Below are 25,952 nucleotides of genomic sequence, written 5' to 3'. Positions count from 1 at the left end.
CTCCTTCAAGTTACATGGGTTCCACTGGTGTACAGCAATCTTTAAGTACCACAGATTCTCAATTGGATTGAGGTCTGGGCTTTGACTAGGCCATTCCAAGACATTTAAATGTTTCCCCTTAAACCACTCGAGTGTTGCTTTAGCAGTATGCTTAGGGTCTGCTGGAAGGTGAACCTCCGTCCCAGTCTCAAATCTCTGGAAGACTGAAACAGGTTTCCCTCAAGAATTTCCCTTTATTTAGCGCCATCCATCATTCCTTAAATTCTGACCAGTTTCCCAGTCCCTGCCGATGAAAAACACGCCCAAAGCATGATGCTGCCACTACCATGCTTCACTGTGAGGATGGTATTCTCGTGATGAGAGGTGATGAGAGGTGTTGGGTTTTCCCCAGACATAGCATTTTCATTGATGGCCAAAAAGCTAAATTTTTGTCTCATCTGACCAGAGTACCTTCTTCCATAGGTTTGGGGACTCTCCCACATGCCTTTTGGCGAACACCAAACGTGTTTGCTTATTGTTTTCTTTAAGCAATGGCTTTTTTTCTGGACACTTTTCTCTAAAGCCCAGCTCTGTGGAGTGTACGGCTTAAAGTGGTCCTATAGACAGATACTCCAATCTCCACTGTGGAGCTTTGCAGCTCCTTCAGGGTTATCTTTGGTCTCTTTGTTGCTTCTCTGATTAATGCCCTCCTTGCATGGTCTGTGAGTTTTGGTGGGCGGCCCTCTCTTGGCAGGTTTGTTGTGGTGTCATATTCTTTCCATTCTTTAATAAAGGATTTAATGGTGCTCAGTGGGATGTTCAAAGTTTTTTATATTTTTTATATAACCCAACCCTGATCTGTACTTCTCCACAACTTTGTCCCTGACCTGCTTGGAGAGCTCCTTGGTCTTCATGGTGCCACTTGCTTGGTGGTGCCCTTTGCTTAGTGGTGTTGCAGACTCTGGGGCCTTTCAGAACAGGTGTATATATACTGAGATCATGTGGCAGATCATGTGACACTTAAATTGCACACAGGTGGACATTATTTAACTAATTATGTGACTTCTGAAGGTAATTTGTTGCACCAGATCTCATTTCGGGGCTTCATGGCAAAGGGGGTGAATACATATGCACGCACCACTTTTCCGTTTTTAATTTTTTTGAAACAAGTATTTTTTTTCATTTCACTTCACCAATTTTGACTATTTTGTGTATGTCCATTACATGAAATACAAATACAAATCCATTTAAATTACAGGTTGTAATGCAACAAAATAGGAAAAACACCAATGGGGCGAATACTTTTGCAAGGCACTGTAAGTGGTTTATTGGAGTGAAAGGGGGCTAGATATTTGTAAATGAACTTCCTCATCATCAACTATAAACACATTTTCTATGGAGAGTTTTGAGCAAATGATACCTTAACAGAAGTGTACATTTGTCAGCGAGATTACTTTCCAACAGCTGTTTCCAAGTGCTGTTGAAACCTACATGATGATGTTATACCACCTACATACACGTGATGATTGGAAAAGGCTGACTATCGGGGAGTGTAGGCTTTTTCTCTTACTTAGGTGATCTCAATGCAGCACGACACAGGCTTTGTTCCTCCCAAAAATGAAAGTTACACTTGATTTAACAATGACAAATAACAAAACACCTAAAAAAAAACGGAATGGGTGAGCTATGAGTTCCTATGAATTCCAGAACAAATCAGATGACAGTTGTGCTTTGAGGATTGTGTACTATAACAACATTGTGTTTTATTCTCAACAGTGGTGGAAAAAGTACCCAATTGTCATACTTGAGTAAATGTAAAGATTCTTTATTAGAAAATGTACTCAAGTAAAAGTGAGGGTCACCCATTAAAATACTACTTGAGTAAAAGTCAAAGAATTTGGTTTTAAATATGCTGTACTTAAGTATCAAAAGTAAATGTAATTGCTAAAATGTATATTAAGTAAACCAGACAGCAACATTTTCTTTTTTTCTTTTTAAGGGGCACACTCCAACACTCAGACAGCATTTACAAACGAAGCATGTGTGTTTAGTGAGTCCACCAGATCATCAGTAGGGATGACCAGGGATGTTCTCTTGAATAACTGTGTGAATTGGACCATTTTCCTGTCCTGCTAAGCATTCAAAATGTAACGAGTACTTTGGGTGTCGGGGAAAATGTATGGAGTAAAAAGTACATTATTTTATTTAGGAATGTAGTGAAGTAATAGTAGTCAAAAATATACAGTTTAAGTCGGAAGTTTACATACATCTTAGCCAAATATATTTAACTCAGTTTTTCACAAATCCTGACTTTTAATCCTATTAAAAATTCCCTGTCTTAGGTCAGTTAGGATCACCACTTTATTTTAAGAATGTGAAATGTCAGAATAATAATAGTTGAGAGAATGATTTATCACATTCCCAGTGGGTCAGAAGTTTACATACACTGAATTAGTATTTGGTAGCATTGTCTTTAAATTGTTTAACTTGGGTCAAATGTTTCGGGTAGGCTTCCACAAGCTTCCCACAATAAGTTGGGTGAATTTTGGCCCATTCCTCCTGACAGAGCTGGTGTAACTGAGTCAGGTTTGTAGGCCTCCTTGCTCGCACATGCTTTTTCAGTTCTGCCCACAAATGTTCTATAGGATTGAGATCAGGGCTTTGAGACGGCCACTCAAATACCTTGATTTTGTTGTCCTTAAGCCATTTTGCCACAACTTTTGAAGTATGCTTGGAGTCATTGTCCATTTGGAAGACCCATTTGCGACCAAGCTATAACTTCCTGACTGATGTCTTGAGATGTTGCTTGAAAGCCACATCATTTTCCTTTCTCATGATGCTATCTATTTTGTGAAGTGCACCAGTCCCTCCTGCAGCAATGCACCCCCACAACATGATGCTGCTTCATGGTTGGGATGGTGTTCTTCGGCTTGCAAGCATCCCCCTTTTTCCTCCAAACATAACGATGGTCATTATGGCCAAACACTTCAATTTTTGTTTCATCAGACCAGAGGACATTTCTCCAAAAAGTACAATCTTTGTCCCCATGTGCAGTTGCCAACCGTAGTCTGGCGGTTTTATGGCGGTTTTGGAGCAGGGGCTTCTTCCTTGCTGAGCGGTCTTTCAGGTTATGTCAATATAGGACTCGTTTAACTGTGGATACAGATACTTTTGTACCTGTTTCCTCCAGCATCTTCACAAGGTCCTTTGCTGTTAATCTGGGATTGATTTGCACTTTTCACACCAAAGTACGTTAATCTCTAGGAGACAGAACGCGTCTCCTTCCTGAGTGGAACGACGGCTGCGTGGTCCCATGGTGTTTATACTTGCTTACTATTGTTTGTACAGATGAACGTGGTACCTTCAGGCATTTGGAAATTGCTCCCAAGGATGAACCAGACTTGTGGAGGTCTACCATTCTTCTTCTGAGGTCTTGGCTGATTTCTTTTGATTTTCCCATGATGTCAAGCAAAGAGGCACTGAGTTTGAAGGTAGGCCTTGAAATACATCCACAGGTACACCTCCAATTGACTCAAATGATGTCAATTAGCCTATCTAAAGCCATGACATCATTTTCTGGAATTCTCCAAGCTGTTTAAAGGGACAGTCAACTTAGTGTATGTAAACTCCTGACCCACTGGAATTGTGATACAGTGAATTATAAGTGAAATAATCTGTCTGTAAACAATTGTTGGAAAAATTACTTGTGTTGTAACGGTTGTCGTCGGATAAAGCAGACCAAGACACAGCGGGGAAATGTGCACTCATCTTCTTTATTAATAGGACAAAGAAGGAAAAACCAAAATAAACACGTACACCAAAAAAGACACAACGACAAATAACAGTGTGGTAAGGCACAAGGCTATACACAGAACAATCTCCCACAAAACACAAACAAAACACATACCTATATATAGGACTCTCAATCAAAGGCAACTACAAACACCTGCCTCCAATTGAGAGTCCAACACCCAATTACCTAACATAGAAATACTAAACTAGAAAGAACATAGAAATACAAAAACATAGAACATAACCCAAAACCCGGAAATAATAAATCAAACACCCTACTAAACAAACCACCACCCCGAACCACATAAAACAAATACCCTCTGCCACGTCCTGACCAAACTACAATAACAAATAACCCCTATTACTGGTCAGGACGTGACATGTGTCATGCACAAAGTAGATGTCCTAACCGACTTGCCAAAACTATAGTTTGTGGAGTGGTTGAAAAACTAGTTTTAATGACTCCAACCTAAGTGTATGTAAACTTTTGACTTCAACTGTACATAGTAAAGTAGATACCCCCAAAAACGACTTAAGTATACTGAACAAAAACATAAACGCAACATGCAACAATTTCAACGATTTTATTGAGTTACAGTTCATATAAGGAAATCAGTCAATTAAAATAAATAAATTAGTCCTTCATTTATGGATCAAGTGAATTAGGCCCCAATTCACATGACTGGGCAGGGGTGCAGCCATGGGAGGCCAAAGGACCACCCACTTGGGAGCCAGGTCCACCCACTCATCAGCATTAGTTTTTATCCACAGAAAAACTCCTCAGTTTCATCAACTGTCTGGGTGGCTGGTCTCAGACGATCCCGCAGGTGAAGAAGCCGGATGTGGAGGTCCTTGGCTGGCGTGGTTACACGTGGTCTGCGGTTGTGAGGCCAGTTGGACGTACTACCAAATTCTCTAAAACGACATTGGAGGCAGCTAATGGTAGAGAAATTAACATTCAATTATCTGGCAACAGCACTGGTGGACATTCCTGCAGTCAGCATACCAATTGTACGCTCCCTCAAAACTTGAGACATCTGTGACATTGTATTGTGTGAGAAAACTGCACATTTTAGAATTGCCTTATATTGGCCCCAGCACAAGGTGCACCTGTGTAATGATCATGCTGTTTAATCAGCTTCTTGATATGCCACACCTGTCAGGTGGATGGATTATCTTGGCAAAGGAGAAATGCTCACTGACAGGGATGTTAACAAATTTGTGCACAACATTTGAGAGAAATATGTATTTTGTGCGTATGGAACATTTCTGGGATATATTATTTCAGCTCATGAAACATGAGACCAACACTATCATGTTGGGTTTATATTTTTGTTCAGTGTAGCACTTTAAAGTATTTTTACTTAAGTACTTTACAACCCTGATTCTCAACAGCCAGGAATACCCAATAATAACCTTTTAGCAAACAATAGAATCAAAAAAGCTGTGAGTGATTGGCATACTGAATGATGTGTGCACTACTTTGATAAACTATGAGATATGGCTATGCAGCCAATCCCTGGTGTGTGTTTGTGTTGTCTGCAGTGGAAGGGCCTGCTGACTCCCTCTCCCTATGCTGAGCATTGTTGGTTGTAAACACAGGTAATCACAAGCTAAGACAACACACACAACATATTGAGCTCTCCACACTAATAGGCAGCTGTGCCCACTCTCCGCTTCCCAAACCCACAGCATTAATCACTGTTTTCATACATTCTACACTACAACTGTCCCCCCACACACACACACACACACACACACACACTAGCTATCACTTTCCATTCAGGCTTTATAGAATGACTAGCCCCCTCTAGTGACTGTCTGACATACTAAATGGGATTTCTTCCAAGCGCTTTATACACACTGTAAATCATCCTGTGGTGAATTGCCCTATAAAAAGAGTGAGAACATAATTTCATTAACCTAATGATAGCAATAACTCTCTCCCTCTCTCTAGATTTATCATCAGTTTACCACTATTCCACTAACAATCCATTACGCAGAAACCTGATGGAGTTTGAACTTCATCACAATAAGTATGTATGAGTAGTAATTGAGCATAACTGTGTCCATAACTAGCCTATAGCTTTCTGCACTGTATTATACTACGGCCCAGAGCTCCACCTCTGTATTCTTTTAATCAAGGAAGTCCCATTGAGGTCAGAAGACCTCTTTTACAAGGGAGACCTGGCCAAATGAATGAATGACATGTGGAGAAGCATAAGGACAACCAGAGACAAAGCACCATAGAGCTATAGATAACTTTGATGAGGCAGTACATAATCTAGTTACGTACCATCATCTGGTCCATTATTTCCTTTCACTATTGATTGTGTATTGCCTGGCATCAAAGTGCCCATTATAATATGATGAATAGGCTATATTTCAACCTATAAAATGTCAGTGGCGCTACTTCCTGGAGTTGGGAATGTAATAAAAAATAAATGAGAATACAACACTAGACATATGGGAATAATCTTCATTTTGAAGCTAGGAGCTACATTTTGGTAATAGATTTAGCCTGTGCTCCTGTTCATCTCTTCTGATCTGAGGAGGGAGGGCTGGTTGCACAGACAGACAGAAAGCAATCTGAGAAATGTCATTCCTATATGAGCCATCCAACAGGCAATAGTGTGCTCTTGTTATTAGAAGGGCTTCACTTGAGACGGAATAATAATCACCTCCGCTCTGAACAACACTTCTGACATATAAAGAACAGATGTGATCTTGATGAAAAATGACAACAGGACTACGAGGGCTGACAGAGGACCCTCCAGAGAAATATGCATTTTAGTGCTGGCAGTGCAGTACTAGAGATGTGCACTAAGCAACAATTTCTGCCTAGATGTGGCTGCACACTTGAGGATAAACATGTAGAAATATAATTATGTATCTTTGATATGTCAAGATGTCCCAAGACAAACACTATCTCACCAAGAGAAGAATCAGTGAGCCAGACACACAAACCACTCTAGAGTGATTCCATACGAAACCAGAACCAAAAAATATTTTTCATTTTCACAAAATGTTATCCATATAATGGTCCTTTAGAGCAGGTTTTCCCAAACTTGGGCCTGGAGTTTTTGCCCTAGCACTACACAGATGATTTAATTGAGAAATAATTAATCAAAATTGGCATATTTATTAGATTTTGGCCTTACCCAGGCATCCTTTAAGACTCCATATGACTTGGCATCATATGAAGCTCTACCGCTTGCTCTGTAGTATTTGATTTCAGTAAAAAAAAACATTGTTTACAATAATGTATGAATATTCACAAATATAAACATGAATTTTGAAAAAAAATGATTTGGCTTATCTTTCAATATATTGTTGAACATAATATACTCTACAGGCATCTCAAAGTTCCAGAGTGGGATCTCTGGTAGCTTTAAAGTTATGGACAATTTTATACAGCAAAATTGGCATAGTAAAGTAACCAATTACAGCCCTCCTTTTACTTGTATCATTGCACATCCTGCTAATCACCAGCAGAAACATTTGCAACATTTGCACTTCTTTTTAAAGTTTTCCCAATATTCATGCTTATATTTTTCAATATACATAGATGAATGTAAAAAAAAGTGTATTTAAATTAAAATACTACTCATATTACAGAGCAAGCAGTAAAGCTTCATATGACACCAATTTTTGCTCTTAACACCTACAGATTAAATGGCAGTGGTCATTATGGCAGTGGTCACCAACCGGTCGATTGTGATGGACTGATCGATCTTCAAGGCAGTCCGAGTCGATCACCAAACATTTCTGTAGAACAGCCAACGATAAAGGCTTGCACTCCTTTTTTATTATTATTCATGTTGCGCTGTTGGCAGTAGGTGCACTTGATTCAGACGCCCTGTGCACCGGGTAGGCAAAGTGTTCCCATTTTCAACCATTTAATTTGTCTGAAAAGACAAACTCCGCCGAGAGAGATCTGAGGCTAAACTGGGAGATCTGTCGTTAAATCGAGTGTCCCTACTGCGCTGGCCAATTGGATAGCTCAAATCACTACAGCTTCCACAACCCCGGCCACATCAAATTTGATACTAGCCTATGTGAGATTTCATAACTTTCAAAACCATGAGCAGAGAGAACAAAGAGCTTCTGTTTTTATGAGCGAGTTCATGTGTTAGTTATTATTCTGCACTATTACAAAACATAAAACGATCTACTCCCTACTTCCACTCACGCTTCAGCTGCAATAAATGAGTAGCTAAGTACAGTATATGGATAGCCTTGCGTTTGTATTATTATTAGCAGCTCATCGTGTCTATTTAAATATCAAGGAATATTTTACTTTCTCTGATCATAGGAACAACATGAATTTGTGCACGACGCAGATGCGGTTTGACTTGTATTTAGCCATCAGGTGGAAGACGTGTCCCCTCTCTCTGGTCAGTCTCCTACCGGAGGAAAGAAAGAAGAGAACAGGGACCGTGAGAGGTGAACCCTCTGCTGCTCTCTCCCTCCCTCCCTCCGCTGAGACTAATGCCGCGTTCAGAACAACTGGGAACTCGGAAATCTCAGAATTCCAACTTCAGTGCGTTTAAAACAACTGGAAACTCAGGGGAAAAATTTGAATTCCAAGTAGGAAACTTGGGCCTCTTTCTAGAGTTCGACTTTAAGACCGGAAGATCACTGATGTCATGATTTGACCTCGTTTTTTCCAGAGTTCCCAGTTGTCTTGAAAGCACCATGACCATGAAATGCAGGTATTGTCAGTCCAGTAAAATAAAAAAGCGAATTATTTGCTAATTATTTCAATTTATACACAGCTGTGCCTTGCAAGTGCTACACCAACAAATATAAATCTGAGCGGTAGATTTTGGCTTGCTTTTTGATTGCGAGGAAAAGGTTGGTGACCACCGCATTATGGAGTCTTAAAGAAGGCCTGGGTTGGTGACCGCTGCATTATGGAGTCTTAAATGAGGCCTGGGTTGGTGACCACTGCATTATGGAGTCTTAAAGAAGGCCTGGGTTGGTGACCACCGCATTATGGAGTCTTAAAGAAGGCCTGGGTTGGTGACCACTGCATTATGGAGTCTTAAAGAAGGCCTGGGTTGGTGACCACCGCATTATGGAGTCTTAAAGAAGGCCTGGGTTGGTGACCACTGCATTATGGAGTCTTAAATGAGGCCTGGGTTGGTGACCGCTGCATTATGGAGTCTTAAAGAAGGCCTGGGTTGGTGACCACCGCATTATGGAGTCTTAAAGAAGGCCTGGGTTGGTGACCACTGCATTATGGAGTCTTAAATGAGGCCTGGGTAGGTGACCGCTGCATTATGGAGTCTTAAATGAGGCCTGGGTAGGTGACCACTGCATTATGGAGTCTTAAAGGAGGCCTGGGTTGGTGACCGCTGCATTATGGAGTCTTAAAGAAGGCCTGGGTTGGTGACCACTGCATTATGGTGACCACTGCATTTCATGGTCATGGTGCTTTCAAGACAACTGGGATGTCTCAGCTTCCATTATTTATGCTGCAGTAGTTTATGTGTCGGGGGGCTAGGGTCAGTCTGTTACATCTGGAGTATTTCTCTTGTCTTATCCGGTGTCCTGTGTGAATTTAAATATGCTCTCTCTAATTCTCTCTTTCTTTCTTTCTTTCTCTCGGAGGACCTGAGCCCTAGGACCATGCCTCAGGACTACCTGGCATGATGACTCCTTGCTGTCCCCAGTCCACCTGGCCGTGCTGCTGCTCCAGTTTCAACTGTTCTGCCTGCGGCTATGGAACCCTGACCTGTTCACCGGACGTGCTTGTTGCACCCTCGACAACTACTATGATTATTATTATTTGACCATGCTGGTCATTTATGAACATTTTAACATCTTGACCATGTTCTGTTATAATATCCACCCGGCACAGCCAGAAGAGGACTGGCCACCCCTCATAGCCTGGTTCCTCTCTAGGTTTCTTCCTAGGTTTTTGGCCTTTCTAGGGAGTTTTTCCTAGGGAGTTTTTCCTAGCCACCGTGCTTCTTTCACATGCATTGCTTGCTGTTTGGGGTTTTAGGCTGGGTTTCTGTACAGCACTTTGAGATATCAGCTGATGTACGAAGGGCTATATAAATAAATTTGATTTGATTTAAAGAAGGCCTGGGTTGGTGACCACTGCATTATGGAGTCTTAAAGAAGGCCTGGGTTGGTGACCGCTGCATTATGGAGTCTTAAAGGAGGTCTGGGTTGGTGACCACTGCATTATGGAGTCTTAAAGGAGGTCTGGGTTGGTGACCACTGCATTATGGAGTCTTAAAGAAGGCCTGGGTTGGTGACCACCGCATTATGGAGTCTTAAAGGAGGTCTGGGTTGGTGACCACTGCATTATGGAGTCTTAAAGGAGGTCTGGGTTGGTGACCACTGCATTATGGAGTCTTAAAGAAGGCCTGGGTTGGTGACCGCTGCATTATGGAGTCTTAAAGGAGGTCTGGGTTGGTGACCACTGCATTATGGAGTCTTAAAGGAGGTCTGGGTTGGTGACCACTGCATTATGGAGTCTTAAAGAAGGCCTGGGTTGGTGACCACCGCATTATGGAGTCTTAAAGGAGGTCTGGGTTGGTGACCACTGCATTATGGAGTCTTAAAGGAGGTCTGGGTTGGTGACCACTGCATTATGGAGTCTTAAAGAAGGCCTGGGTTGGTGACCACCGCATTATGGAGTCTTAAAGAAGGCCTGGGTTGGTGACCACTGCATTATGGAGTCTTAAAGAAGGCCTGGGTTGGTGACCACTGCATTATGGAGTCTTAAAGAAGGCCTGGGTTGGTGACCACTGCATTATGGAGTCTTAAAGAAGGCCTGGGTTGGTGACCACTGCATTATGGAGTCTTAAAGAAGGCCTGGGTTGGTGACCACTGCATTATGGAGTCTTAAAGAAGGCCTGGGTTGGTGACCGCTGCATTATGGAGTCTTAAAGAAGGCCTGGGTTGGTGACCGCTGCATTATGGAGTCTTAAAGGTAAGGCCAAAATTAATTATTTCTCAATTAAAGAAGGCCTGGGGCCAATAGAGATTGATTCCATACAAAACCAGGACAAAAAATTTCAAATATATGTAAACAATCTTTCCTCCAAAGGACCATTCTATGGATTACATTTAGTGAAAATTCCCCAAATCATAGTCTTTTTTTGTCCTGGTTTTGTATGGAATCAATCTCTATTGGCACCTGTATCTTTGTCAACCCTTTGAAGCTAGCGCTCAGAACACAGGCCTACAGGGAAACATACTGGGAAGGAAGGAGGAAGAAAATACTCCCTGTGTGTTGGCACATATAAATCTATCATTTTCAGCCCTGAGTGTTTGGCTGACTAATTTTCTCCACGTAATCAAGGATAATAGAAAGACTGGAGGGAAGAACTCCTGAACATCCTCTGTGTGTTTGTAGGGGATGAGACAATATCCATGTGGAATTTAGAATCAATCCCTATTGCTTTGCAAATGAGATAAAATGCGATGAAAACTTGCCCGGCATTCTCAGAGACACAACACACAATCATTGTGTTGTGCTTTCACACAAGTACACTCGTCGATACAAAAAAAATACCTGGCTTCATATTCGGTCAGGCAGTTCCACATTATCTCATTTATACAGCTACTGGAGGCAAAGCAAGGGAGAGAATTTTCATGACGCACTCTGCTAGTCTTTTTATCGGAATCCTGTCAGAGGCTCAGGCCATTTTCCTTGTCTAACACACCAATGAAATAACCTGCCACTCAGGCAGGGGTGAGAAGTCCCATTGGACTGTGTAATTCACTGGGCCGTGAGAGGGAGGAAGACACAGAGGCAGACTTTCCTGGGTGAGTCTAATGCTATCTTCATAGAGGCAGGAGGATACAGGTAGCTAGTATCTACAACACAGGGGTAGAAGTAAAGCTATCTGGCCAATCACTACCAATACAGGATCAAGAAAGCCAAGGTCAGTTAATTCTGCTAGTGTTGTTTTACCCATAAACCATACGAAATAACTAGGCAAAGTCATAACCTGCACTATGAATGGAATTTGGGTTGACCACATCTTCCTCCCAACCCACAAAACAGACAGCAAAGAGTTAGTGGTGGTTGTAGTTTATGCTGGTCTTTAGAGACAGAAACTGGACTGAGTGAGAGACGAGTCACAGAAGCGTTGGTCTGAGCCCCTCCAGAATGTCTGCCCTGGCCAGGAACAGTGAACTACTGACTTGTCTTTAATATGCTAATAGGGCTGCTGCTTGAATATATATGTTCCACTGCATCATAATGGCATGGCTGCTCTGCTCCACTCTCAACAACTTACTTCCCCTGTCAGCTGTTGGCTCCCATCTCTCACACTCTCCCCTCCTTCTTCTTCCTTCATTCCTAAGTAATTTAAGCAATGGCAGCTACAGCTAAAGCTCTGGGCAGGGGAGGGAGGCAGAGGCACACTGATGCACTCCCTTTATGTCTTGCCAGAGGGTGGGTGGGCGGGGTGGGGGGTTTGGGGTTTGAAGGGGGTTTGGTTTGGTCTCATCGCAGCCAGGAGAGATTAGGGGTGGAGAAGAACAGTCAGAATTGAGGCACAACAAAGCAGTGCATTCTGGGAAAGGCATAAACAACGTTCCACCTCCATCCGTTTTGTTGATCGTCTGGAGTGGACGTCAACTGCAAAATAAAGTAATTGACAGTTTTTGGGACAGTGGTTTTGTTGGGCACTTTCTCACCATCTTAAATTTAGGGGATCAATGCTCTGCATCAGTTTTGTCTCGTTATATTGTCCTTTATGAGTTCCTGCCTGATAATGTGGGAGCAGGTTAAGTGATGTCATACACCATTACCCTCTGTAATTCATTCCCATTTAGTGGAGACAGCAGAAGTCCCATCACCCAGTATAGCATCTCATAACCATTGACTACAATCTGCAACATCAACAAATTATAAATGTATAATTAAGCAATAAGGCATGAGGGGTTGTGGTGAATGGCCAATATACCACAGCCCCCGTGATATGCAACTTTTCAGGGAAGTTAGAAACCAATATACACAGGCAGTTAGAAAAGCCAAGGCTAGCTTTATCAAGCAGAAATTTGCTTCCTGCAACACAAACTCAAAAATGTTCTGGGACACTGTAAAGTCCTTGGAAAATAACAGCACCTCCTCCCAGCTGCCCACTGCACTGAGGATAGGAAACTCTGTCACCACCGATAAATCTACTATAATTGAGAATTTCAATAAGCATTTTTCTATGGCTGGCCATGCTTTCCACCTGGCTACCCCTACCCCGGTCAACATCACTGCACCCCCACAGCAACTCGCCCAAGCCTTCCTCATTTCTCCTTCTCCCAAATCCAGTCAGTTGATGTTCGGAAAGAGCTGCAAAATCTGGACCCCTACAAATCAGCCGGGCTAGACAATCTGAACCCTTTCTTTCTAAAATGATCTGCCAAAATTGTTGCAACCCCTATTACGAGCCTGTTCAACATCTCTTTCGTGTCGTCTGAGATTCCCAAAGATTGGAAAGCAGCTGCGGTCATCCCCCTCTTCAAAGGGGGACACACTCTTGACCCAAACTGCTACAGAACAATATCTATCCTACCCTGCCTCTCTAAAGTCTTCGAAAGCCAAGTCAACAAACAGATTACCGACCATTTCGAATCCCACCGCACCTTCTCCGCTATGCAATCTGGTTTCAGAGCTGGCCATGGGTGCACCTCAGCCACGCTCAAGGTCCTAAACGATATCATAACAGCCATGGATAAGAAACAATACTGTGCTGCCGTATTCATTGACCTGGCCAAGGCTTTCGACTCTGTCAATCACCACATCCTCATCGGCAGACTCAATAGCCTTGGTTTCTCAAATGATTGCCTCGCCTGGTTCACCAACTACTTCTCTGATAGAGTTCAGTGTGTCAAATCGGAGGACCTGTTGTCCGGGCCTCTGGTAGTCTCTATTGGGGTGCCACAGGGTTCAATTCTTGGGCTGACTCTTTTCTCTGTATACATGTCGCTCTTGCTGCTGGTGAGTCTCTGATCCACCTCTACACAGACGACACCATTCTGTATACTTCTGGCCCTTCTTTGGACACTGTGTTAACTAACCTCCAGACGAGCTTCAATGCCATACAACTCTCCTTCCGTGGCCTCCAACTGCTCTTAAATACAAGTAAAACTAAATGCATGCTCTTCAACCGATCGCTGCCTGCACCTGCACGCCCATCTAGCATCACTGCTCTGGACGGTTCTGACTTAGAATATGTGGACAACTACAAATACCTAGGTGTCTGGTTAGACTGTAAACTCTCCTTCCAGACTCACATCAAACATCTCCAATCCAAAGTTAAATCTAGAATTGGCTTCCTATTTCGCAACAAAGCATCTTTCGCTCATGCTGGCAAACATACCCTCGTAAAACTGACCATCCTACCGATCCTCGACTTCGGCGATGTCATTTACAAAATAGCCTCCAATACCCTACTCAATAAATTGGATGCAGTCTATCACAGTGCCATCCGTTTTGTCACCAAAGCCCCATATACTACCCACCACTGCGACCTGTACGCTCTCGTTGGCTGGCCCTCGCTTCATACTCGTCGCCAATCCCACTGGCTCCAGGTCATCTACAAGACCCTGCTAGGTAAAGTTCCACCTTATCTCAGCTCGCTGGTCACCATAGCAGCACCCACCTGTAGCACGCGCTCCAGCAGGTATATTTCTCTGGGCACCCCCAAAGCCAATTCCTCCTAGGCCGCCTCTACTTCCAGTTCTCTGCTGCCAATGACTGGAACGAACTACAAAAATCTCTAAAACTGGAAACACTTATCTCCCTCACTAGCTTTAAGCACCAGCTGTCAGAGCAGCTCACAGATTACTGCACCTGTACATAGCCCATCTATAATTTAGCCCAAACAACTACCTCTTCCCCTACTGTATTTATTTATTTATTTTGCTCCTTTGCACCCCATTATTTCTATTTCTACTTTGGATTTTCTTCCACTGCAAATCTACCATTCCAGTGTTTTACTTGCTATATTGTATTTATTTCGCCACCATGGCCTTTTTCCTTTACCTCCCTTATCTCACCTCCTTTGCTCACTTTGTATATAGACTTATTTTTCTACCATATTATTGACTGTATGTTTGTTTTACTCCATGTGTAGCTCTGTGTTGTTGTATGTGTCAAACTGCTTGCTTTATCTTGGCCAGGTCTCAACTTGCCTACCTGGTTAAATAAAGGTGAAATAAAATAAATAAAATAAAAAAGGGCTGTTCTTAAGCATGACGCAACGCAGAGTGCCTGGATACAGCCCGTAGCTGTGGTATTTTGGCCATATACCATAAACCCCTGAGGTGCCTTAATGCTATTATCAACTGGTTACCAATGTAATTAGAGCCGTAAAAATAAATTATTTGTCATACCCGTGGATATACCACGGCTGTCAGACAAATCAGCATTCAGGGCTCGAACCACCGAGTATATAATGTAATATATTCCTTATTAATATCTATCTGCTTCTCAAACCATCTGTCCATACATCAACCCATTAAACTCAGACAGTGCTTGAAGCTTTCTCTAAGATGGTGGCTGCAGTATTGCATGGTGATTACTACAAAACAAACATATTAACATACAGATACTGTAACAATACACAATGTTCTATTGAATTCTATGCATAGGACTATTCACAGAAAAGAGTGCTTTGGCAACACCAGATGAAAAAACACCCGGTCTCCACAGGGCTCTCCAGGACAATGTCAGCCATGGTGGTGTGTCTCAGTGTTGGCCTGGTGATCCTAACGGGCTGAGGAGAGACTGGCCTGGAGCAGGCCTCTGGGGCCCTGAGAAATAGATGGGGAACGGAGAAAGAGGGGTGGAAAAGGAGAGTTAGGAAGAGGGATAGCCTTGCTCTCAACTGGCTAAAACAGCACGAACACTATACCTCCACCTGCAGTGCACCAGAGGAACAACAATTCAAACCCTCATGCAAAACTGTGTGGAGGGTGTGTGGAGGAGTTACTTGGTCTGTTTACTCACCAGTTGTGTCCCCTTTGTCCCAGTAGTGAGGGTCTGAGTATGTGATGGTAGCAAAGCGCCTCCTCACAGCTTCCTGGTCTTTCTGCTCAGACACATAGATGATAAAATAAGTATATTATTTAAATACATTTTTCAGCCAAACAATATTACAAATCCAGACAGGACTGGACAGTGTATTCAATGCATCTCCATTGCACAGCTTGACTAAGGCTGTCAAACATCACACAGACCTTGCATGACAAACTAACTAGCGGTGCCCTTTCAACTTCCTGTGACCTTTGTGTGGTGGTCTTTCCTTAAGCCCATGCTCAGGGCTCACCTCCTCCATGCACAGCAGCATGCTCTCCAGGGTGGGGGCCTGGAGCTGGCGCTGGGCCAAACCCTCCGTCCGTCTGTCTGTCTGTCTCCGCCACCCAGGTGGCCCGCACTGCATCGGCCAGCAGCTCCTCTAGCAGGTCCTCACTCAGCACCTCAGCACACTCTGCAGCCTGGAGAGGGAGGTAGATCGCACAGAGCTCATCACATGCGTTTTATGGAATCACTTCATGGCTGTTTCCCAAAATGGCACCCTATTCCCTATATAGTGCACTACTTTTGACCAAAGCCTTATGGGCATTTGGGACTTAAATACTGAGAAAAACATAAATATTGGTAATATAAGTCAGTATCATTACAATATGACAGGGCTACTCACTCTGTCTGTCGCCTGCTCAGACAGTCAATGCCTCAGTGACGATGTGGCCTTTCTGTCCCGGGTCTGAGAGGCAGCAGCTCCCATCTGCTGGGGTACACAGGCAGGGCAAGCTCAGTACCACACGACTACTGACCTTCTCCTACCTAACACCAACCTTTCCTACTCAGTCTTTTCACTCAGCACATACACAAGGCTGCAGCAGTACACCCTAGGCCTAGCTGTAAATTCCCTATTAATTTCACTGTTGTGGCACAAATCTGGTGGTAAATAGCTGTATGGATTTTTCAATTACAAATGAGATGTATTGATTTTCCCACTCCTCTGAGGGCAGTGGAATTCCTGAGTGAGAGGAAAGCTTTCCTTGGTCCAGGCTTTTCTTCTCTAACAACAATGTGGGTATTGAGTGACAGCAATGTTACACTCAGTTATTTATTCCCCTGCCTGCTGAAAAGCAAGAAAAAACTAAAAAAGATTGTCTATTTTTTGTGTCCATACAACCCTTTATTTTTTTTAGGGAGAGTTTAAATGTCTCTTACCAGGGCCTGGTCCAACAGAGGCTGAAGTCTCCCTCGGGCCTCCCTGCTCAACTCTCTCAGCCCACTGGGTTGGAGAGCCCACCTCAGACCTGACACACACACATGCGTAAGCCTGGTGTGACAACATAGTGTCTTTGAATCCTGTCTTCACTAAGTTAGTCAAATCAAATCAAACTTTATTCGTCACATGCGCCGAATACAACAGGAGTTGACCTTACCGTGAAATGCTTACTTACAAGCCTTCAACCAACAATGTAGTTCAAGAAAGAGTTAAGAAAATCTTTACCAAATAAACGAAAGTTAAAAATTATAAAAAAATAACACAATAAAATAACGAGGCTATATACAGGGGTACCGGTACCAAGTCAATGTGTGGGGGTACGGGTTAGTCGAGGTAATTTGAACATGTAGGTAGGGGTACAGTGACTATGCATAGAAAATAAACAGCGAGTACCAGCAGTGTAAAAAAAAAATGTGTGGGGGGGGTTAATGTAAATAGTCCAGGTGGCCATTTGATTAATTGTTCAGCAGTTTTATGGCTTGGGGGTAGAAGCTGTTAAGGAGCCTTTTGGTCCTAGACTTGGCGCTCCGGTACCGCTTGAGGTGCGGTAGCAGAAAGAACAGTCTATGACTTGGGTGACTGGACTCTGACAATTTTTGGGGCTTTCCTCTGACACCGCCTAGTATATAGGTCCTGGATGGCAGGAAGCTTGGCCCCAGTGATGTACTGGGCCATACGCACAACCCTCTGTAGCGCCTTATGGTCAGATGCCGAGCAGTTGCCATACCTAGCAGTGGTGCGTGATGCAACTGGTCAGGATGCTCTCGATGGTGCAGCTGTAGAACATTTTGAGGATCTGGGGACCCATGCCAAATCTTTTCAGTTTCCTGAGGGGGAAAAGGTGTTGTCGTGCCCTCTTCACGACTGTCTTGGTGTGTTTGGACCATGATAATTCGTTGGTGATGTGGAGACCAAGGAACTTGAAACTCTCGACCCGCTCCACTACAGCCCCATCGATGTTAATGGGGGCCTGTTCGGCCCTCCTTTTGCTGTAGTTTACTCAGTAGCCTATGAATTCTCAGAAGGCAGCCGGACCTCCGCCCCCTTTTTCTCTGTCTTTTCTTCACGCAAATGACGGGGATTTGGGCCCATTTTTATGTACTTAACCTTTATTTAACTAGGCAAGTCAGTTAAGAACAAATTCTGATTTACAATGACGGCCTACACTGGCCAAACACGGACGATGCTGGGCCAATTGTACGCCGCCCTATGGGACTCCCAATCACGGCCGGTTGTGATACAGCCTGGATTTGAACCAGGGTGTCTGTAGTGATGCCTCTAGCACTGAGATGCAGTGCCTTAGACCGCTGCGCCACACGGAAGCCCCAGTATATCCTTCGCGTCAGACACGTTAAAGAAAAATCTTTGTCCAGTTTGAGGTGAGTAATCTTTTCGGTCATCAGAGACATTAGCAGCAACATTATGTAGAAAATACAAACAACGCAAAAAAAACGAACAAAATAGCACAGTTGGTTAGGAGCCCGTAAAACGGCAGCCATCCCTACCGGCGGCATTTCATTTGAATTTAATTGCTGCACTTGAATCCCCTCTGGCTTGGTCATATTGTTTGTCCATTGATTTCCAGACTCATACTTGTCACAAACCTGAAGGGCTTCAGGATGTGTTCAGTTGTCATAATTTCACACTGAGGAATTAGTACCTTGACACAACTACTGAACATTTTGACCTTCCACTTTTAGCTTGACAGGGTAGACTAACAGTATATTTGTTCCCAGGCTATGATAGGGAGTGTGTACAGGACGTAGTACTACACTAGTGTACTGGAGTCTCTGGATGCGTTCTTCTTCATCTTTACTCAGCTGAATTAGGTCCCTCAGTCACTGCATGGTCATTCTGTCAAGCCAGGCTTGCCTGTGCATTCACATAAAGACAACACAAGACAGAACTGTTTCAATTAGAGATCCACATATGTGGATGGCCGGGGTAGGCCGTCATTGTAAAATAAGAATTTGTTCTTAACTGACTTGCCTAGTTAAATAAATAAAAATCCAGTCCTAATGTCAGCCACCAAAATCAGGCTGCAGGCATTTGATTAATTATAGACCTCAATTGCACCAATTAAGTTTTGATTAGTGTAGAGGGTTGCTGTGCACTTGAATTTAGGGCAGGCAGGCACTACTATCCATCACGGTGCTTTAAAAAAAGAATAATGTCCCCAATCTAACAAGCAAGCGCCTAGATTTAATTTATTGGAGAGGTTAACTTTGAATTGGAATCAGAGTATTGCTTGCAGCTTTCATTAAGTGGGGTCTGAGATCAGTATTTGAAATGACTTAATTACTCAAAATGAGCAAACTCATTAATTTAACTGTTCCCTGGGCAGTTTCCATTGGTTCATTCATTCTGCCAGTCCACACAGCTATAACACATACACACTATTTATGCAAAACACCCCTTCCAATTAGTGGATTCAGCCACACCCGTTGCTGACGGGTGTATAAAATTGCGCACACAGCCATGCGATCTCCATAGACAAACATCGGCAGTAGAATGGCCTTACTGAGGAGCTCAGTGACATTCAACGTGGACCCTTCATAGGATGCCACCTTTCCAACAAGCCGGTTCGTAAAATTTCTGCCCTTCTAGAGCTGCTCCGGTCAACTGTAAGTGCTGTTATTGTGAAGTGGAAACGTCTAGGAGAAACAACGGCTCAGCCGCGAAATGGTAGGCCGCACAAGCTCACAGAACCGGACCACCGAGTGCGCGTAAAACTCGCCTGTCCTCGGTTGCAGCACTCACTACTGAGTTCCAAACTGCATTACTTAGTTCTATCTGGCAGTCCGATGGACGAATTTGGGTTTGGTGGCTACCAGGAGAACGCTACCTGCCCAAATGCATAGTGCCAACTGTAAAGTTTGGTGCAGGAGAAATAATGGTCTGGAGCTGTTTTTCTTGGTTCAGGCTAGGCCCCTTAGTTCCAATGAAGGTAAATCTTAATGCTACGGCATACAATGACATTGTAGACAATTCTGTGCTTCCAACTTTGTGGCAACAGTTTGGGGAAGGCCCTTTCCTGTTCCAGCATGACAGTGCCCCCGAGCACAAAGCGAGGGCCATACAGAAAAGGTTTGTTGAAAACGGTGTGGAAGAACTTGACTGGTCTGCACAGAGCCCTGACATCAACCCCATTGAACACCAATGGGATGAATTGGAACGCCAACTACAAGCCAGGGCTAACCGCCCAACATCAGTGCCCAACCTCACTAATGCTCTTGTGACTGAATGGAAGCAAGTCCCCGCAGCAATGATTCAACATCTAGTGGAAAGCCTTCCCAGAAGAGTAGAGGCTGTTATAGCAGCAAAGAGCAAAGGGGGGACCAACTCCATATTAATGCCCATTATTTTGGAATGAGATGTTCGACAAAGAGGTGTACACATACTTTTGGTGATGTAGTGTATTATACATCAACTAAAACCTCATAAATGAGACTAGTAAGGTACTGTGATGCTAATAAGGCACAACGTTGTTTGCCATGTCCAATGGTTTATGTTTTATGCGTTAAATGAAAAGATTTCTGCAAATAAAATGCATTATTGTTATTATCAGTGACCTGAGGGCTTCGTTGTGGGCATGTCTCTGTCTATCACAGGTCAGACAATAGTCCTGCGCTGCTGTCACCACACCACTCAGCTGCTGCTCTGAAGGGCCTGAGGAGGGCTTCAGAGGGGAGAAGAGACATCGAGGATCTGGTCTCTTCTGAGGGGAGCTGGACACATAAAACAAGTGGATTAGAAAAAATTACAATCAAAAGAGAGACTGTAAGAGAGGGAGAGTATGCAGCAAGAGTAAGTTACAAAAGAGAGACTGAGGACAAGAGAGAGTGCTCTCCTCTGATCTCACCACTGTTGTTATTGTTTAGAAGGAGAGTGAGGTGACGTGGGTATCCAGGGCACAGAGGCCTCCTTCTGTGGGTGCTGACACTCTCAGCCTGGAAGCCACTGTGGGCTGCTGGAAACCTGTATCCCTCACGTGGGCTCCCTGCTTCTGGACAAAGATAATGTTTAAGAGACACAATTGTAGTGTCTCTTAAATTAGTTCAGGCTAGACAGTTATTAATAGACATATTAAAATACATTTAATTGCGTCAAAAATGTACTAATTAAACTCACTGACCTTTGTCCTGTCGGGGTGCAGTGCTCCTCCTTGACTGTTGGGGACCTGTCCCCCACCTTCCCCAAGTTCTCTAAGATGGACCAGGCTCTCCAGGCCAGCCCTGAGCACCTGACTGCGATCCAGCTGTGGAGGAGGCTCTGTGGCTCTGGGGGGCTGCTGATGCTGAGGGAGCGCTCTCCTATTTGCTAACATCACAACATTGGCTCATCATCAATTTTTATTGAAATGTTGTTTTGAAACACTTGAATAGCTAGGCTATGTGCTCAATCATTTCTATAGGCCCTTACAGATAAGTGTTACAGTGCTTGGCATGACTAATCAAACATTAGTAAAGCCTGTACGGCCCTTAACACCTGCATGCTCCTTTGACAGACTACACAATTATCTGGCCAACTAGCACACAAACAGACACCTGCCTGCTGCTTGTTTGGCAGTGTGGAGAAGGTACAGTAGGGGGTTTGTTCATTGACAGTGAGAACTGTTATTAGTTGCCAAGGAGACCTGTGTGTACTATCCAGTTCAAACCCTCTCGTGGTGTGTTGTGGCTGCATCATATCTCCCACAGGGAGACTGTACATAGTAGGAGCTAACAACCCACACAATGAGCTGCCTGCAGGAGACCCATGGCCAGAGAACCGGACCCCGGCCCCGCTCTCCCCTCTTTGTGTCAGTCAGCCAGCCACTCATTAATCTCCACCCTGGTGCCGTGATTCAAGCTCAGTGGGAGGCCCAAACACAGATAGCACTTAAGCCTTCAGGTAATTTCCTGAGCCATGGGAACCGTAAGAATCTGCTACCTCGTTCACAATGAAAGTACAGGGTAAACAACAAAGACACGAGACGCTCAAATTAAAAATACAGTTTCAGGAATCGTTCCACCCACACAATAAATGTTCTATTTTTGGATCAGATATTTTATCAACTGCTGTGTCTGTGTGACTGTGGTCTCAACCGTAGGATGGGGGATGCTGATTTGTCTGACACATTTGCTGTGTTGGTTGTTCCCGGTTTAATGATGTATGAAATTAATTTATATGAGTTATTGATATTATGAGGATATGGAATAATGAGCCAATAAAAAAAAAAGACTAGATAATTAGGCTATCCTTATTAAAATGCTAATAAAATAGCTTCAGCAGCACAGCTGACTGGGATAATGAGTGTCTCTGAATGCTGAGTCACTCAGCCAGAATTAGAATGAGAACACCTGCTCGTTGCTCACCAGGGAAGGACTTCTTGGGGCCTGCTGCTCTAAAAGGTCCTCTGAGACCCCTGGTGGCAGGGCCCCTGGGTGCACGAGAACGGGGAGGAGACATGCTGCGATGTGGAGACCTGCGGTAGCATGCAGGGGAGGAACTGCGCGCTCGGGCGTGCCTCCTATGTACTGGACTCTCCTGCTTGCTGAGAGCAGTATCCAGGGTCTGAGAGACACAGAGAGACACGAAAAACAAATATATTCTGTATACATTCAAATTAAAGAAGCCAAATAAAATCTAAATGAAATGTACTGTATAATACTTCAGCTCTACCTATGGTTTTGTGGCTCTCCAGCACATTTATTTCCACTTTCTTTATATTGAATAGCTTAGGTTTGTTAATGGAGTATTGCTTGTATAACCTAATATAGATGTGTAAGGAAGCTAATATAAATGTATAAGGAAGCTACTTATGAAAAATGACCAATAGATGTACAGTAGTTCATTTGGGAAATGTTCTGTGTAATAAGGTGTGAGTGACCTGTAGGTGGATTAAATATATGGATGCATCACAAATGGCTTTGTACTTCCTATATAGTGCATTACTTTTGACCAGAGACCTTTGGCCCTTGCCCCTGGTCAAAAGTACTGCACTATAAAGACAATAAGGAGCCATTTGGGACTGAGCCTATGACTGACCCCTAGTTTCTGCAGGATGTCCAGGGCAGTCTCTGGGATGGCTGATCCCTGGCCCACCTCCACCTTGGCCGAGCACAGAGAAAGCTGGCAGATCAGCTGGCCCAGCTCTTTATAATGGGAGGGCATCCTGCCCTCAGACGTGTCAGACAGGTGATTAGTGAACCTCTGCATGGCCCTGACCGCCCCTCTGTGGGCAGCAGCCAACCTGTCCATCGCTCTGGACTGAGAAAAGGAGAGCGAGGGAGATGGGTGTTAGTCTTTGTCATTGTCCTCATCATGAACCTCATCAGAGTACAACAGCTTTGGTTATTAAGTGAGACTTACTTTTGTTTGTGTGCTCAATCTTCTGTGAGCGCACTTTGTCTAAATCCTCTTGGATCTCTTTCGCCTGTTGTTGCAGCACATAGATGATGCGTGCAGAGCGGGCTGCCTGTTCCTGTCTGCGGACCTCCACCCTGCGCTGCTCATCAGGCTCCAAGGGCTCTGCAACCATTCGCCCTGGAATGCACAGTATGCCAACAAGGTGCCACTCCAGCTGTGTTACCCATAGAAATATAATCACTACAACAGGCCTAGAACCTCTGACCATGGCGATTTGACTGGGTAACTTTATTTATGTGGTGTTACCTCTGTTTGTGAGCTGATCTAATCTCTGGATGTAGTTGGCCAGCTCTCTCTGCAGCCTGCGGACCTCCTGGCTGAGTGCTGTCTCGGGCTCCTGCCTGGCTGGCTGTCTGCCTTGGGCCAGGGTCTCTGGTTGGGGGGGACAGGCCATGATCAGGCCCAGGGGGTACAGAGATGTACTTCTGGGGGGTGCATACAAGCACCTTGGCTCCAGACCGAGTCACTTCTTCTTTGGGGCCGGCTGTCTTTGACCTCCCCTTAGGAAAAACCCTCTTCTGCTTGAAATTGAAAAATTAGCATGGTTGATAATCGATTATAAAGGTTGATGATCGATTAATCGTTCTTGGAGCAGAGTAACATTTCTATAAATTCTACAAGTGAAAGGGGAGTATATTGATGAGCCTTGTTTACCTGCTCCACATTGTTCTTGATGGGAGTGGTCTCCTCTGGCTGTGGTCTGATGGGGGAGCTCTTCAATGACTCCTGTCATCTCTTCCTCAGATCTCTCTTGGCCAGCCTGACTGCAGCCAGCAGACGCTCCTCAGACAGAGCAGAGAAACACAGAGAGCTGCAGGTGCTATCCAGGTCATCCCGCTTCTCTACCCGGGGCATCAGCTTCTCAATCACAATGGGTCCAGCTGGGCCAACTTGGGTAGCACGGTTATAGGCGTTGGCAGGCATGGTTGCACTGAAGAGTAACTGAAAGAAAACAATAGTGGCACTGGAATCATTCCAGTGCCACTATTTAGCTAGCTAGCTAAGTTGACGTTACATCCGGCTGTCCAACTTATCATCTGGCCACATCAACTGGCATTCACAACGTGATAATGTTATATTTCAATATCCATCATGATGGCATGCTAGTATCATTACTAGTATAAGATGGAGAGAGAGTAGAGAGTACAGTAGTACTTTATTAATCCCAACTCAGCATCATCAATCAATAAAATTACAAAGACAGGAGCCATATCAGTGACAAACACATGATAAAACACATATTATAAACTGGGTGGATCGAGCCCTGAATGCTGATTGGCTGACAGCCGTGATATACGGGTGTGACAAAATATTTATTTTTACTACTCTTATTATGTTGGTAGCCATTTTATAATAGCAATAAGGCACCTTGGGTGTTTGTGACATATGGCCAATATACCACGTTGCATCGTGCCTAAGAACAACCCTTAGCTGTGGTATATTGGCCATATATCACACCCCCTCAGGCATTATCGCTTAAATAAAACTCCCGCACGTTAATAGCCATAAAAGATAGGTAAGAAAGTATGTTGTCTATTCACCTCGGAAACAGCAACAACTACATAAATAAAAGGCATAACAAATTAGTCATTTGTGATGGCTGTGGCTGTAAAACATGAGAAGCATTGTGTCTCATACATTAAAATATATTAGCTTCCTTAAAAAGTACAGTCTGGATTAGGCTTTTTTATAGATACTCTGGGAATTATCCTTCAGTTTATTGTCCACTATAACTCTCAGGACTCTTAATTCCCTGTTAGGAGCATCGTCACCTTTCATGATACAACTTGCTATAGCAGAGTCTGAGAATTTCTGCAGGTGGCGCAGTTCATTGTTGTGTGAAGTAATGTATGTATTGAGAGGAAACAGGAAAGGTGACAGGGCCTTGTGGGGCTAACGTTACGGTGTTTGCGCATATCTGGTCTCATACTGCCTGGTTCAATCTTACGAACTGTGGTCTTATTGGTCAGATAGTTCACAATCCATTTGACCATATGTGGGTTTACATGAATGTCCTTTAGCTAACGTTATCTTACCTGGGTCTGAGAAAGCCGAGTGCTTCGATTTGGACCTAATGTGACCCAGCTTTTCGATTGCCCTAAGGTCATCGGGGACTATAGAAGGTTTGCAGTCATGGCTGTTCCTAAATCCCCTAGATAACTACCGGTATATCTACATCAGCTGTGGCCTGTACACCTAGCTACCTGCCTAGAAAGCTAGCTAACGTTAGCTTTGATACATTTGGCAAAACATTGCCTAACATTTCAGTACGTATGTGGCCATGCAACCAGATGGTACATTATGCTTCGAATATTATCATGTAAAGAAAGTGAAAATATGTAGCTAGGATACTATTTGTACGGGATATACTTCGACAGCTAGTTAGCAAGCGAATCACAGCTAAAACTGTTTAAAATGCCGCCATGACAACAAATAATAAGCACCGCCTTCTGTAAAAACAAGAAGTGGTATTTCTAAGCTACGGAAAGCAGAAACCGT

The 25,952-nt window shown here is 43.8% G+C and overlaps 2 protein-coding genes and 1 long non-coding RNA gene across 3 annotated transcripts; all 3 read right to left on the bottom strand.

Moving 5' to 3' along the window:
• Nucleotides 1–10,905: 10,905 nt before the first annotated feature.
• LOC106581177 (uncharacterized) lies at nucleotides 10,906–16,537 on the bottom strand. Its single transcript, XR_001323033.3, has 4 exons — nucleotides 16,446–16,537; nucleotides 16,071–16,239; nucleotides 15,752–15,833; nucleotides 10,906–15,555 (listed from the first exon to the last, which is right to left on the bottom strand). It is a non-coding gene; the product is annotated as an uncharacterized LOC106581177 (long non-coding RNA).
• Nucleotides 16,538–16,915: 378 nt separating this feature from the next.
• On the bottom strand, nucleotides 16,916–23,288 carry LOC106581176 (uncharacterized). Its single transcript, XM_045703791.2, has 5 exons — nucleotides 23,073–23,288; nucleotides 22,400–22,598; nucleotides 21,178–21,362; nucleotides 20,905–21,048; nucleotides 16,916–20,770 (listed from the first exon to the last, which is right to left on the bottom strand). Exons 1-4 carry the CDS (start codon nucleotides 23,283–23,285, stop codon nucleotides 20,920–20,922), a joined length of 726 nt encoding a protein of 241 aa, XP_045559747.2. The 5' UTR covers nucleotides 23,286–23,288; the 3' UTR covers nucleotides 16,916–20,770; nucleotides 20,905–20,919.
• Nucleotides 23,289–23,358: 70 nt separating this feature from the next.
• LOC145862379 (protein moonraker-like) lies at nucleotides 23,359–23,970 on the bottom strand. Its single transcript, XM_082966105.1, has 2 exons — nucleotides 23,700–23,970; nucleotides 23,359–23,570 (listed from the first exon to the last, which is right to left on the bottom strand). Exons 1-2 carry the CDS (start codon nucleotides 23,845–23,847, stop codon nucleotides 23,359–23,361), a joined length of 360 nt encoding a protein of 119 aa, XP_082822231.1. The 5' UTR covers nucleotides 23,848–23,970.
• Nucleotides 23,971–25,952: the final 1,982 nt, after the last annotated feature.

This window comes from Salmo salar, chromosome 20, assembly GCF_965601325.2.
Source record: "Salmo salar chromosome 20, fSalSal1, whole genome shotgun sequence".
NCBI classification, from domain to species: domain Eukaryota; kingdom Metazoa; phylum Chordata; class Actinopteri; order Salmoniformes; family Salmonidae; genus Salmo; species Salmo salar.
The sequence above is the reverse complement of the archived record's forward strand: the minus strand, read 5'-3'. Positions and strand labels throughout refer to the sequence as shown.

Coding starts and splice junctions, on each gene's coding strand:
- LOC106581176 (XM_045703791.2), bottom strand. CDS start 23,285: ATGGACAGGTTGGCTGCTGCCCACAGAGGGGCGGTCAGGGCCATGCAG. Junction 21,363..22,399: donor CCCCAAGAAGTCCTTCCCTG/GTGAGCAACGAG, acceptor TTGTGATGTTAG/CAAATAGGAGAGCGCTCCCT. Junction 21,049..21,177: donor TGCACCCCGACAGGACAAAG/GTCAGTGAGTTT, acceptor ATCTTTGTCCAG/AAGCAGGGAGCCCACGTGAG.
- LOC145862379 (XM_082966105.1), bottom strand. CDS start 23,847: ATGGCCTGTCCCCCCCAACCAGAGACCCTGGCCCAAGGCAGACAGCCA. Junction 23,571..23,699: donor AGATCAGCTCACAAACAGAG/GTAACACCACAT, acceptor TGTGCATTCCAG/GGCGAATGGTTGCAGAGCCC.